The sequence below is a fragment of the Callorhinchus milii genome, unplaced genomic scaffold (assembly GCF_018977255.1).
Source record: "Callorhinchus milii isolate IMCB2004 unplaced genomic scaffold, IMCB_Cmil_1.0 Scaffold2, whole genome shotgun sequence".
Lineage (NCBI taxonomy): Eukaryota > Metazoa > Chordata > Chondrichthyes > Chimaeriformes > Callorhinchidae > Callorhinchus > Callorhinchus milii.
The window spans coordinates 16,916,845-16,931,112 of NW_024704743.1; the positions used below are offsets into that span (position 1 = coordinate 16,916,845).

The window sequence follows — 14,268 nt, forward strand, 5'->3', positions numbered from 1 at the left end:
CAGAAATCCGGCCTCACGATTCACCGCTATCTGTGGCTCGAGCACCTCCATACCTATCACCTCTCCCTTTCACAGGCTAAAAGTGACTTTTACTCCAAAATCATCCTGGAGGTCCAAAACATCCCAAACACATTGTTTTCCACCGTCCATCATCTCCTCCGTGCACCGCCTTTAGCTCCCTCTATCCCAGGGGTGGGCAATTATTTTGGCTGGCAGACCACTTCACGAGTTTTGGTAAGCTTCCCAGCCACACACTTAATATAGATGCAAATGCTTAATATTAGTTCAAAATCAAGTCTTACACTTGTACATGCATAAAATAAAGTCTATACAATTGACATTCATTAAAATTAGGTCAAATAAAAACAACTCATTGAGCAGACATTTATTCGATATTTATTCATTTATTCACATATTGATGAGAATGTGAGAAGCTCACTCAATGAAAGCGCTGATGTGCGTTAACCAGACAATTGAAGTCAGGCATTGTCTCCATTGTTGCAATGCGGAGAACTGCTGCAAGGTGGTCATCGGTCATCACAGATCTATGTTTTGATTTATTAAATTTCATCACAAAAAATATCTCCTCGCATATGTATGTTGATCCAAACAGCACAAGCATCCACCGGACATGAGCCTTTATTTTTGGAAAGGTATATTCATTAAGAGAGGCATACAAACTGGGAACGGCACTGATTTGAATTGCTCCGCAAGCAAGGGATCACATTGCAGGTCAATAAGCTTGAGTTGGAGGTCAAATGGGGCTTTGTCAACATCAAGTGAGAAAGGTGAAGAGACAGGTCATTTATGATCAAATTGAAATCTTGGAATCTTTTTCCACTCCACTCCTAATTTTAACATACACTTATTTACTGCCTCCAAAAAGCCTTCTCCAGTCATCATATCTTTCATTGACTGCATTGCTGCCAATTCTTCTGTGAGCTCAAAATGTTTGGTGATACCTCGAATAAAAATTATCAACTGGGCTGTGTCTTTGATATCACAACTCTCATCAAGTGCCAGTGAAAAACATGGAAAATTGCTTACTTTATTTTGTAACTGCAGATACAGGTTCTCAGAGATATCCTCGACACGTCTCACAATAGTTCGCCTTGACAAGCTAATGTTCTCAAACTGTTTTTTCTTATCTGACCATAAAATCGAGGCAGGGTCAACCATAATTTCCTTTATAAATTCTCCTTCAGAGAATGGTTTGCTGTTCTTGGCGAGTTTGTGTGCAATCACGTAACTCACTCTTGGAATCTCATCCTGGGAATCAAATTGTTTTGTGAAAATGCTTTGCTCTTCTTGCATTTGAACAACCATCTCATCAACTTTCTTTCCTTTTTCTTCGGCAGAAACGTTCTTATATTTGCGAGCATGTTTGCTCTCAAAATGTCGATTCAAGTTGTATTCTTTGAGCACTGCCACACTTTCTTTGCAAATTACGCACACAGCTTTTCCACCCACACTGGTAAAAAAATATTTAGAAGTCCATTCTTTGTTGAATATTCGGCCTTCAGCGTCCACTTTCCACTTCTTTGATAAACTCATTTTAAATTAACGTCCTCTTCAGTGAAAAGTATTGCCGTGATTGCTGCTCACGTGTTTGAAAATTTGCCGATCTGTACATTTCTGACGTCAGCCTGATTCAACACTTAAGGGAGCCTGCGCACAACTAAACAGTGTGATTGGCTAATGTTCCCAGTCTGGTTCAAATGCAAAATTTGTGGGACTTTCTGGGACTGAATGACCTATAATTTTTTCTATTGCTCGACACAATGACTGACCTGATAGAATCATTTAGCGGGCCGGTTATGGCCCACAGTCCGTATTTTGCCCACCCCTGCTCTATCTGTCCTTCCTCCCCGACAACCGGTCCCTGACCAGGACTGCCTTCCTATACCACTGCCACATTGCCTGCCTCCAACTGTACCTGATCCCAAATGCCGAAACCCTCACCAGTTGTGGTCAGTCTCCGCTGGCTCCCCATCACTGAACCGATCGACTTCAGGATCCTCACACTCGTGTCCAAATCCTTTCACTCCCCGGCACCTCCCCACCTCTTTGACCTCATCACTCCCCAATCCACCACCCGGAGCCTTCGCTTGACTGGCACCGGCCTCCTGCCCATCCCTCGCACCCTCTGCTCCACCATTGGAGGTCGTGCTTTCAGCCACTATGCCCCAAAACTGTGGAACACTCTCCCTCAATCCCTCCGCCTTGCCCCCTCTCCTTATCTCCAAGTCCCACCTGAAAACTTTCCTTTTCGACCGTGCTTAGGGTCACCTCAACCATCCCCCCCTCCCCCCGCTTCCCCCCACCCGGCTCGGAGTCAGGCTCCGCCACTGTTAAGCAATCTGAGACGCTACCCTTCATGGAGGGCTCTATATAAGTGCAAGTTATTGTTGTTACAGAGACTTATTATAGTTGCTATGTTAGATGTACCACCCTTCTATGTTTCTGGGCTTGTCTGTGTGCACTAGTTCTGCATGTTATTTACTGCAGAACAGGCAGTTGCAAGCGGCATAGTGGCCGGCACCTTAACTTAGTGTAACTACATCTGTGAACAATGAGAACCAACACTCTCATTAAAGTAAGTAATGTGCTTCTATTGTGGAAAAATAATCGAAATTTGCAAATGGCATCCTCTTGTGGCAACCTGTAGGCAAAATATTTTATATTATTTTTAATTGTCTCAATCCATCTGAACATTCTCTAAATAATACACTCAGTAGATGAATTAGTTTGGCTTCATAATAATGATAATAGTATTTCATTGAGTTTTGCTTATAATGGCATCCTGACATTGCTGCAGATTGTGTTATGCAATGCATAATCAGAAGGTGTTTCGTACTTCATCAGATACTTCAATAGTGCCAGTGGATAGCTATACAAATAAAAAGGCATAAAAGGCGTAAGTAAAACTGGTCTCCGATGCGCTTTGCAAGTTGTGGATCAGATTGGTAAATGCAGGATGTCATTGTTTGGGAGAACAAGGCGTACTATATCTCCAGCAAGTAACTCCTTTGCAGTCAAGTTTTGAAGAGCTGAAGAGATGCGGAAAGATTTCAGCACCATCCAAGCAGCTGTATTCATTAACTGAAACGAAAGTCACTTTACCCTGATAGAGATTAGTGTCTGTGTTTGGAATTCTGAAACAAAGCTGTGTCTGTGTAAAGCAAGGCTGCAGCTACAGTGAGGCTCTTTGTGATTAGGTAACCAACCCGTGCATCACGCTATACCACTTGGCCAGGGAACAGTCATGTGTCTGCAGGGTTTCTAATTGGTAACTAACCTAGAAAAAGGAAAAAGTTGTGTTGCTACCATCTTGTTTTCTATAGGTTTCAATATCACTTCTGTTCACAGGAGACTTATGTTGTTGGATGAAGTCCAAATGTGTGATGTGTGATTAAAACAGGAGAGAGAAAAGTAACTGAACCTTTTTGTTTTGAATCTTATCAAATCCTCTTTAGGCTGAAACCCCAGTAGGTTCTGTAAGTCTGAGTGTAGCAGAATGAGACCACCTAGTCGTTCCTGCAGAAGCACACAATTGAGGTTGGACTCTCACTGTGGCAAAATAAAGGAAAACAAATGTCACATCTGAAAAACAGTCAAAGAGCAAAGAGGAGGGAACATGCCAAGATTATCTACATATTGCATTCTGCTCAGCAACATGCAGATTCTGACTTTTAACCATTTACGTTTCTTTCTCGGAAGCTGTCATTTACACGAAAGGGATCAAACTTGCACAGAACACAGGTCTGACCCCACTTGGTGCACTGTGCATAATTCTAATTATTATATTACAGTAAGCAATGAGGCATTCGTCTTCTCATTGAAGAGGGTGCAGGTTACGTTAATAGCTGGAATTAAGCCCCCAATAAAATTGGTAATTCACTTCATGGCTGTCTGTGGGACCCTGCAATGTGCAAATTGGCTGCCGCATTCGCCCACAAGATGCACAATCAGTAAACTTTGCATTAAATCTTGTGAGACAACAACAACAACTTGCATTTATATAGCGCCCCTCACACAGAGTAGCGTTCCAAAGTGCTTGACAGTGGCAGATAACGACGCAAAGCCGGGGGGAGGGGAAAGGGAAGGTGACCAAAGGCACGGTCAAATAGGAAGGTCTTCATGCATGATCTGAAGATGGGGAAGGAAGGGACAAGGTGGACTGATAGAAGAAGTGTTGCAGAGTTTTGGGGTGAAGTGGTTGAAAATGCAGCCATCAATGGTGGAACGGAGGGCACGAGGAACATGCAGAAGGCAGTCAAGCGGAGGCAGCAGATTGTGGGTTAGGGGGAAAGCAGTCAAAGAGGGAGGAAGGTGCCAAGGGATGAAGGGATTTGAAAACGAGTGTGAGGATCTTGAAATTGATCTGTTCAGCGATAGGGAGCCAGTGGAGCCTGACTAGAATTGGTATGATAGGGGTACAGAGTTTAGTACCAGTGAATATGCGGGGGGCGGGGTTTTGGATCAGCTGGATCCTGTGCATGGTGGAGCTGGGGAGACTGGCGAAGAGGACTTTTGAGAAGTCAAGTCAGGAGGTGACGAACGCATGGATGAGTGTTTCGGCTGGGTCTGGGGTAAGGTACGATTAGAGGCGGGCAATGTGGCAGTGGTGGAGGAAGGCGGTTCTGGCAGGGAACAGATGTGGGGAAGGAAGGGCAGTTGTGGGTTGTTCCTGATGCCTTGGTTGTGCACTGGTTTGGTAAGTCAGAGGGGTAAGCTAGTGAGGTTGAGGAGGTCAGAGCCACAGGACAGAAGACGTTGACGGGATCCCATGAGTATGGTTTCTGCCTTGTCAATATTCAGTTGTAGAACGTTTTTGCTCATCCAGGCCCTAATGTCTGCCAGACAAGCCGAGAGAACATCAGTGGACCTGGAGAAATGGAGGAAGAGAAGTAGATTTGTATGTTATCTGCATACATGTGGAAGTTTACCCCATGTCTGCGGATGACATTGCCAATAGGGAGCATGTAGATGAGGAAGAGGAGGGGACAGGGATGGAGCCCTGGGGTACACCACAGTTGACCAGTTGGGGGTGGGAGAAGAAACTGTATAGGAGATAAAATGAAGGCGGTTTGTTAGGTAGGACTCAAACCAGTACGGTGCCACTGAGGTGGATGAGGGAGGAGACGCAGTGGATAAGGATGGCGTGGTAGACTATGTCGAATATGGTGGAGAGGTTCAGGAAGTCAAGGAGATAGAGGGAACCCTGGTCACAGAGAGTGGATGTCATTTGTGATTTTGACAAGTGCTGTCTCTGTGGTATGGGCAGGATGGAAACCTGACTGGAGGGGCTCGAAGAGGGAGTGGAGAGAGAGGTGAGAGCAAGGCTGGTTATCGACAACTCATTCCAGAGCTTTGGCAAGGAAGGGCAGGTTGGAAATGGGTCAGTAATTTGTGGAGTTGGAGGGGTCAAGGGTGGGTTTCTTGAGTAGTGGAGTGATTACAGCGGTTTTAAAGGGGAGAGGAATAGAACCAGAGGAGAGTGACTGGTTGATTGTGTCGGCCAGCAGCAGAGAGAGAAAGAGGAGTTGGGTGACCAGCAGCTGGGTGGGGAAGGAGTCGAGGCAGGAGGTGGTGGGGTTCATCTGGGTGGTTGAGAGGAAGGAGAGAGTAATCGGGGCAAAGGAGTGTAGGGAGGGGGAGTGGTAGGGGCTGTGGTGGAAGGAGCAGGTGGTGTAGACTATCTGGAGGGTACAGAAGGGGACGCAGTGCAGCCGAGCAGATATTTTTGATCTTCGACATGAAGAAGTCCAGGACCTCACTTGGCGTTAAAGGAGGCAGCTTGGCGGGGGGGTTGCATGGAGGAGGTGATGGATGGTGGAGAACAGTGCCTTTGGGTTGTTTTTGGCCTCCAAAATTATTTTGGAGTAAAAGGCAGTTTGGGCCTGTGGGAGGGAGAGTCGGTAGTTGCGGAGATCCTCAATCCACAGCTAGAGGTGGATTGTGAGGTCGGATTTGATGCCCTCGAGCATCCAGATTTTAGTTTTGAGGGAGCGGAGGTGACTGTTATACCACGGGGAAATGGGTAGATTTGGAGATAGACCTGGATTTCAGGGGGCAAGGGAGTTGAGGGTTGCAGAGAGACTTGATAGCTGCATCAGGATCACTGTGGGTGGAAGTCCAGAGGAAGAAGAGATCCGAGGAAGAGTTTGTGAAGGACTCAGTGGGGGGTGGGGGGGAACTTTTTCTTAGGTCGGAAAAAGATGTTTGAGCGCTTGGAAGACGGGAGTGGGATGCGGGAGGAGAGGGAGATGAGGAAATTGTGCGAGATGGGTAGGTCGAAGATGTGAGTGATAACGACAGTGAGGGATAGCCGCGATTGTGGGTCGGCGAGTTTATGTGGAACATAAACATCCTCCGGATGTGAAAGGCTCCGTATCAAATGTAAGGATAATTATTCCTGTGTTTTAGATCAGAGAAGACACTCTGATTGGTGAACCGTTCAAAGCGCCACCTACTGTGGAGCCTCTCGCTGTGGAGATTGAGGGCCCCTCAGGACAGCTGGAATCAATGCTGCAGGAGGTGCTGCCATCAGGCACATCAGGAGAGAGCCCTTATTCTGGGCACCTGGAGTTTGGAGTGGAAGGAGAAAAAGGTACTGTTGTTCTTTATTATGCAGAATTTAAAGGAGTGTTTTGTATATTTTATGTGTGTTTGTTCCTTTTAAATGCATTTTTACTCCTTCGCCAATCCCTTTAGGGTACTGTTTGATTTTAATTCTCTCTTTAAGCAATCAGGGAATTAGTCCCACAAGATACAGTGAAATTCGCATAAGTCCGATCTGTATAAATCCTGTAATCGCCTAAATCGTGCATCTGCCCAAGTCCCGTTCAAGAGTTTATGTTCTAAGTTTGACATAACTCATACTTTGCAGAAGTCACATTAAAGGCATGGTCCCAATTGATACAACTTATGTGACGGTTACTGTAGTTGGTCCTATATGCTTGACAGCCTGCCTCCACCGTCAGGTGGAAGTAACTTGGGATGATGTTGAGTCATTCACTCTGAGTTTAGGTTAGGAAGATGAGGACTGTAGAATCATGTTCAATTTTAAAAGGGACTTAGATAAACATCTGGGAATGATAAAAAAAAGATGAAAGGGAATGGGAAATAGGTCGGGACGCAGCAGGTAGTTCTTCAGTGAAACGGCACAGGCAAAATTGTCCGAATAGCCATCCCACCCTCTGTGTTGAAACATTCTAAGTTTATAGGAGCCCATTGAAACCATCGAGCCTACTCCTCCAGCTTATTAGATAATGGCAGAGTTTTCAACTTCATCTGCCCAACTTTTCTGCATACTCCTTAATGGCTCTCTTCTCAGGTATCTTTCTGACTCTCTTTCACTTACAAAATGCACAGTCACTTACAGAAATGTTGTGAGGCATGTTAAAAGGTTCCTGGCATTATAGGCACCATATAAAATGCAAAAAATATTATTATTACAAGCATCCCATCTGATTCTGCCTCTAGTGTCGCCTGGGACAATGGATTCCACAAAAGAGCACAGTTCAAAAGAACAACATTTTGTTGTCTTCAGATGAGACATCGAAACAATGTCCTGACTGCCTGTTCAAATGGACTTTAAAGATATTTTGACATGATGGCAGAACGGAAGGGAGTTTCTTCTTGCATCTCGATCATTCTCGATCGCCCAGTTTGTTCATTTACAAAATGAACGTTCAAGGGACCTTGCTGTGCGCAAACTGGCTGTTGCAATCATTGGGACATTGATTAATTTGTTGTTGCTGCATTTGCCTGCAAAAACTTGTAAAATTAAACTAAATTTGACAGAAATTGCCTGTAAAGCACTTCGAGACGTTTTAACATTATAGGCACCATATCAATGCAAAGATTATTAGTATTCTTTATTACATGTTAGGCTAAAGGAAAAATAAATAGCTATCGGGATCAAATTTGGGCAATATTTCTTAACTCAATTTCTCAATGAAGGGAATTCCATGACACTGATTTGCAGGAAGACTGTTCCAATCAGCCTGTTTTTGGAGTGGGATTCCCTTGAGTTGAAGTGACCTGCTTGATGTGCTTCCAAATACTGGAAGAAATCCCCAATTGGATTTGTTAATGAATCTTGTTCAGAAACAGAGCAAAATTACCCTAATGACTGTGGAGAGCAAAATGTTGCCTTTCAGGCTCCAGCAACGGAATCAATTATAAAACAATGTCTGTAGCCTCTTCCATCTGCCTCTGGTCAATTGTTCACCATTGCAGCCCTCATCTCCAGCTGTGGCACGTGTGGTGTTTACAATACTACTTTTAAAAAGCTCTTAATTATTGTCTGATGTTTCTAAGCTCTCTATGGTCAACATGCACCAGCTGTAGGTAAGGGAGTGCAGACAGGCCTTCTCTCAGCCTTCCACTGATGCTGTTCTGTAAGCAGATGCTTATTCCTGTCCTCTGACCTCCACCCTCACCCCACTAGCAAAGGGCGCATGTGTGAATGTTGGTTTGGTATGGTAAAGAGACACTGTAATAGAGAATTGAAAAACTCTTGAGAGGATGGTGAAACCAGTTTTAATTATCCCAATCTTTTAGCATTTACACCACTTAACAGCATTAGTCCTTGGTGTTTCAAGTTTTGATGCTAATGTATTGAATTGGACCTGTGTGTAGGGGCTCCTGGACAAAAAGGTGAGACTGGTGATCTGGGACCACCAGGACCTAAAGGAGAAATCGAATCCGGAAGTGGCAACTTACAGACCGAGATAGGAGAAAAGGTAAATTCTTAACCAGGTTACTGACAGAACTGTTCTCCAGGTCCCTGAATGGGAACCACAGCAGACCTAATTTCCTGACTTTTCAAATTGGTTTTGAACAGAGATTATATCTGTAGTCAAAATAAAATTAAGCTTCAGGGAACAAAGGTCCGTCAAGATTATTAGTCAGTTGACGGCAAAGAGCCCTCAATTTCAAGCCATGCTTTTGAAACATTTTCAGAATCCATGTGATAGCTCGCGCATATCTCATTATCTTTTTATAAATGTGTCAATAAGTGGCAGAACTGCTCGTTTGTATTTACTGTAAATTTCTTACGACTTCAAAAATGTAAATGTAGTTCGGTGATATTTCACCTGCAAAGTCACTTGTATCTGTGCAGTGATAATGGAGGACTAGAAATGAGCCCGAGGAGAATAACAAAAAATGATCTCTGCTGTTAGAGGGATGAGTTATGAGGAACGATTAAATAAATGTTGAGAAGGTGTCTCAGAGGGAACCTTATTGAAGTGTATAAGATCCTAAAAAGAACTGCTAAAGTAAACCCAGAACAATTCTTGCAGATATGCCAAAACAGCAGGACAAGAGATACCAGATACAGGTTTGTAAAGGGCTATTTCAGGGCAGACACAAGGAAGTACTTTTTTTTACACAGAGAGTAATTAATAGATGCAATGCGTCACAGAGAAGGGTGGTTGAGGTCAGGACATTGGACTCATTTGAGAAACAGCCTGATTCTGTGATGGTATGGTGGGTGTTCTGGAAGGATGAGATTAAATGGGCTGAAGGAGCTTATTCAATTGAACCAATCTTGTGATCTTGTGAATGGAGATTTGCCTCCCCCTAAAGATGTGTCATTTTCAGAAGCTCCTCACACATTGCTCTTCTTCCCACCTCCTCTCATTCAATAGCTTAGCAATCTCTCAGCCCTTTCCCCCACTCTCCACAAACAACCAAGATTTTTCTTCTCTTTACCAGCCTTCCTCTGTGCTTCGTGGGCAGGTCTTCTGCCACTCTGTCCCCACCCTCTGGAAGTCCATCCCGCAGTCCTTCCACCTCGCCCCTTCCATTGCCTCCTTCAAGATCCGTCTTAAGACCCTCCTCTTCGACCGTGCCTTCGATCACCCTCCTTCCCCCCCCTGCCCTCCATTCTCCCCGATCCCGACCCCCAGCTCAGGTCCAAAACACTGATTGTCCAGCGCCTTGGGACATCCTCCCGACGTGAAAGGCGAAACACAAATGTAATTTTGTTGTTCTTGGTTAAGTGAGGTTGTGCAATTGGTGCTAAATTATGGGATGTTTGTGTAATGTTATACCGACTTAGAGAAGAGTTAGCCTTATGCTGAGTCATCAACACCACTCATAGAGAAGGAATGTTTATGGCATCAGTCTGAAGCTGATTCAAACCCAAACTCCAGACAGAAAAGAGAGACTTCTAACCCACTGTGTCCACAACCGATTCCTGTCTCAGTAACCAGTTGGTTAGGCTAATAGTAAAAATAATGAAGCCTCGTAGAAAAATGTACGAGAGAGACCTCAGTAAATTCAGGAATATCATTCACTGAACATACAGAGTGTTCACAGAGACAAGTGGAAATACTCATATGGCACCAAGCGACCATTTCACTCAAACACACCAGTTGTTAGTGAGATGCCTGACTACATTTCAATGTTTTTCACTACGGTGTGTACAATAAAACACTTCAAAGGTCAGTAAGATTGTAATAAGATTTACTGTAAAAATACAGCTGGAGGGCTGTTCTGTCATGTCCAAGAGGCAGCTGTTTTGTGTGGACCCGATGAAATGCAGAGACATGTAGTGCTGATCAGACAGAAGATGCATCCCCACAATGGGATGCCATAAACTGGTGGCATGGAATTCCATAAGGTCAAATCTAGAATGAAAGAGTTTGCAACAATTTGCAAGGAAACCTTTAGCACCTACTGCTGGACCTTGCAGAGCAAGCCTTCCGCTGTTGGCTGCTTAACAGTTTCGTAATGTATTCCTGTGGTGACTCAGGAACCTTATGTTTGATCTACTTTGTCCCCAGCACTCATACACATGCCGGTGCTTGCCTTTAGAGACCTAAACTTCTTGTTTTTAGCATGCTTGTGAGATGTTATCCTATATGAAGAGCACTTTTAAATGCAAGTTGTTGTTGTTACTGTCGCTACATATAGAGTGCCTGCAGGTGATGATATAAGGCTAACAATTCTACATTCTCTTCTTCAGGGTGAAAAGGGTGACCCAGGAAGTAAGGTATGTATTTATACACAACCACATCAGCCCAGGGTAGCAGTTTCGGACACAGCAGTTGGCTCTATTGCCCGTACGCTAGCAAGGGAAATATAAGCCAGGGTTCCTTCTCCCGATCATTAGCTCATGTCCCCAATGAGTGTGTTTTGGATGTCAGACTGTGGCTCAGTGGTTAGAGCACTCGCTTTGCAAGTGAGAGACCTGAGTTCAATTCCAGGCAGGGCGAAACCTTGGGCAAGTTTCCTTACTCCACACGCCTAATAATAATCCCTCCAAAAAAACAAAACAATAATAAATTGGTCATTTTCAATCCATATGACTGTTTGTGGGACATTGCTGTGTGCAATTGGCTGCCGCGTTCGCCCACAAATATACAGTCAATTCACTTTACAGTGTGTTCTGTGAAGCGCTTTGGGACGTCCTCCCGACGTGAAAAGCGCTATATCAAATGCAAGGATTATTATTATTATTATTATAAAGGAGTTTGATGCAAAGTCCCCACACATTTGAGAGAGAGAAATAATTTAATTACATTTTCATAGCACCTTACCATGGCTCAATGTCTCCACAGCAACTGTTTATATAGGCAGACATGGCAGTTAGTTGTGCCAGCAAAGTTCCACAAACACCCAGTTCCACAAAATGACTAATTTTATTTGGGGATTCTTGGCCAGGACACTGTGAGAAAGTCCACTTTCTATTCAAATTGTGTCATGGAGTCTTCATTGTCTGCCAGAACTGATAGTCTGCACCTTGGTTTAATATCGGATCCATAAGACACCTAACTTGTCAACACTCGCTGTCTGGATTCATGCTGGCAGATTCCAAACTGCAGTTTAGGCTCTTGGAACCGTACCCCAAAGTGAGTCAGTGATTCAGAAGAAAGAGGAGAAGATTAGAGAGAAATGAGAATGAAGTGGTCAAGATGCAGAAATGGTGACATTCAGCCTCACGCTGGAGGCTCACAAGAGGCAGGGCGGAAACTGAGTGCAAGCTACTTATTTCAGAAGTGAGAACCAGGGTGGCTGCCACGTGCGTGAGGAGTTTGAGGAAATCTGTGTCTTATTCTCCACTGCTACCTCAGTACGGTTTCTCTTAAGTCGTTCTGCACTAGAGTCACATTATAATATTATAATAATCCTTGCATTTGATATAGTGCTTTTTCATGTCTTCTCGACGTCTCAAAGCGCTCCACAGAATAAACTGTAAAGTGAATTGACTGTATATTTGTGGGCAAAACGCAGCAGCCAATTGTGCACAGTAGTGTCCCACAAACAGTCATGGAATGAGTGACCAATTTATTATTATTTTGTTTTTGGAGGGATTATTATTAGGCGTGTGGAGTAAGGAAACTTGCCCAAGGTTTCGTCCTGTCGGGAATTGAACCCAGGTGTCTCGCTTGCAAGGCGAGTGCTCTAACCACTGAGCTACAGGACTCCATTGCCAATAGTTCTGCCCAAGTTAGTGTTGTTGGGGTTGGAAAAGTGTTTTTCAACAGAATTCACTATTTACAACTACAAATCCTGATGAAAATCTTGCCAGTTACCAGCAGAATTTGCTTATAGCAACTTTGAGTCCTGATGTAATACCTGACATTTACAATCTTAGAAACTGCATGTCACTCTTGGGGAGTCCTGCCAGTTACCAGCAGTCAGCAGTCAATTCATGGAATTCCTGCTCGGAAGCACTTGGTATAAATCGTAGTGTACCCAGCCAACTCTGCAAGCAATATTCTAAATATTTGCTCACCTTCGGCTTCAGTTATACAACAACAGCAACATTTTGCAATTATATCAAGCCCTTTGCATAGCATAAAATCTGGAGCACTTCACAGTGGAATTGGAGGTGGTCAGGTCAGACTCTGAGAAAGGGAGGGGGAGGTAACCATAGGCATGGGAGAGAGGTAGGTCTTCTGGTGGGATTTAAAGACAAATAAAGAGAAGAGCGAGGTGGAGGGACACAGGCAGGGAATTCCAGAGGTGGGACATAGTGACCAAAGACTTGGCCACCTATGGTGGCACGGAAGAGGCGGTGAACACAGAGGCCTGTGGTAGCTGAACGGAGGGAGGGTGCAGATACAATACAAAACAAAATTACAATACAATACAAAATTACATTTGTATAGCTGGGTAGAGGAGTGGGGTACAAGGAGCTCAGAGAGGTAGGGAGTTGTAGGTTTAGATGTCAACTATTGTAGTTATCAGATATTTGTATTTGTAGATATTGTGGTTCAAAGCTTTGAGTTTTTTCTCTGTGGACATAGTGGACATTTTTTCTCTGTGGACATAGTGGACATAGTGGTCTAAGATCCTGACCATGTGATCAAAAAAGACTAGTCAGGTTAAGAATAACATAATAATAATCCTTGCATTAGATATATAGCGCCTTATCAGATTCTCGAGAAGTCTCAAAGCGCTTCACAGTAAAGTGATTGACTGTATATTTTGTGGTCGAAACTCAGCACAGTTTGCTTTGAATCCATAATTAATATCGAGCTGCATTGCCAATGTCTCAGTGCTAGAGGCTCTCAGTGAGCTGTGGATCAATGTCCAATCCTAATCACACAAGAGGTTCTCCCTCTAGGGGCTTAAAAGCTGCATTGCGGTTAACCCTGAACTTAACCTCTGAACAAATTGCAAAGACCACTGTATAAGGAAGGGAAGTATCCAAAAAGCTTGTGACATATTGGACATGTGTGGTTATCTTTGTTATATTTATCACTTCGTCTACCGCATATGACGGGAAATTATTCTCTATTACTATAGAGCATCTGCTAATTCTATTAACTTCAAGGCTTTCATGCCATTGGATGGCTATATGCATTTCCATGTGCTTGATATTTTCATGGAGTCCTGTAGCGTAGTGGTTAGATGACTCGTCTCATAAGCAAGAGGACCTGGGTTCAATTCCCGGACAGGGTAAAACCTTATGTAAGGCACGTTTCCTTACTCCAAATGCCTCTGTTTACTTAGCAATAAGTAGGAATTCGGTTGTTAATCATTTGGCGGATCGCTTTTCCGGGGGTAATAATCACTTAAAAAAAAATAATAATAATAATTTGGTCACTCAATCTATGACTGTTAGTGGGACACTGCTGTGCGCAATTGGCTGCTGTGTTTTGGCAACAAAACATACAGTTAATCAACTTCACAGTATATTCTGTGAAGCGCTTTGAGACGTCTCAAAGGTATGATAAGGCGCTATATCAAATGCAAGAATTATTATTATTATAAGATTAACTGGCTGAAGGAGCCTCTGAT

At 43.8% G+C, this 14,268-nt stretch overlaps 1 protein-coding gene across 4 annotated transcripts in view; it reads left to right on the plus strand.

Moving 5' to 3' along the window:
• LOC103181551 (collagen alpha-1(XV) chain) overlaps nucleotides 1-14,268 on the plus strand; it is a 166,151-nt gene that overhangs the window by 90,074 nt on the left and 61,809 nt on the right. For all 4 annotated transcript variants that reach the window (XM_042332513.1, XM_007898120.2, XM_007898122.2 and 1 more), the window contains exons 6-8: nucleotides 6,430-6,613; nucleotides 8,650-8,753; nucleotides 10,985-11,011. In XM_042332513.1, the coding sequence (XP_042188447.1) occupies nucleotides 6,430-6,613; nucleotides 8,650-8,753; nucleotides 10,985-11,011 (315 nt within the window). The remainder of the gene's footprint in view (nucleotides 1-6,429; nucleotides 6,614-8,649; nucleotides 8,754-10,984; nucleotides 11,012-14,268) is intronic.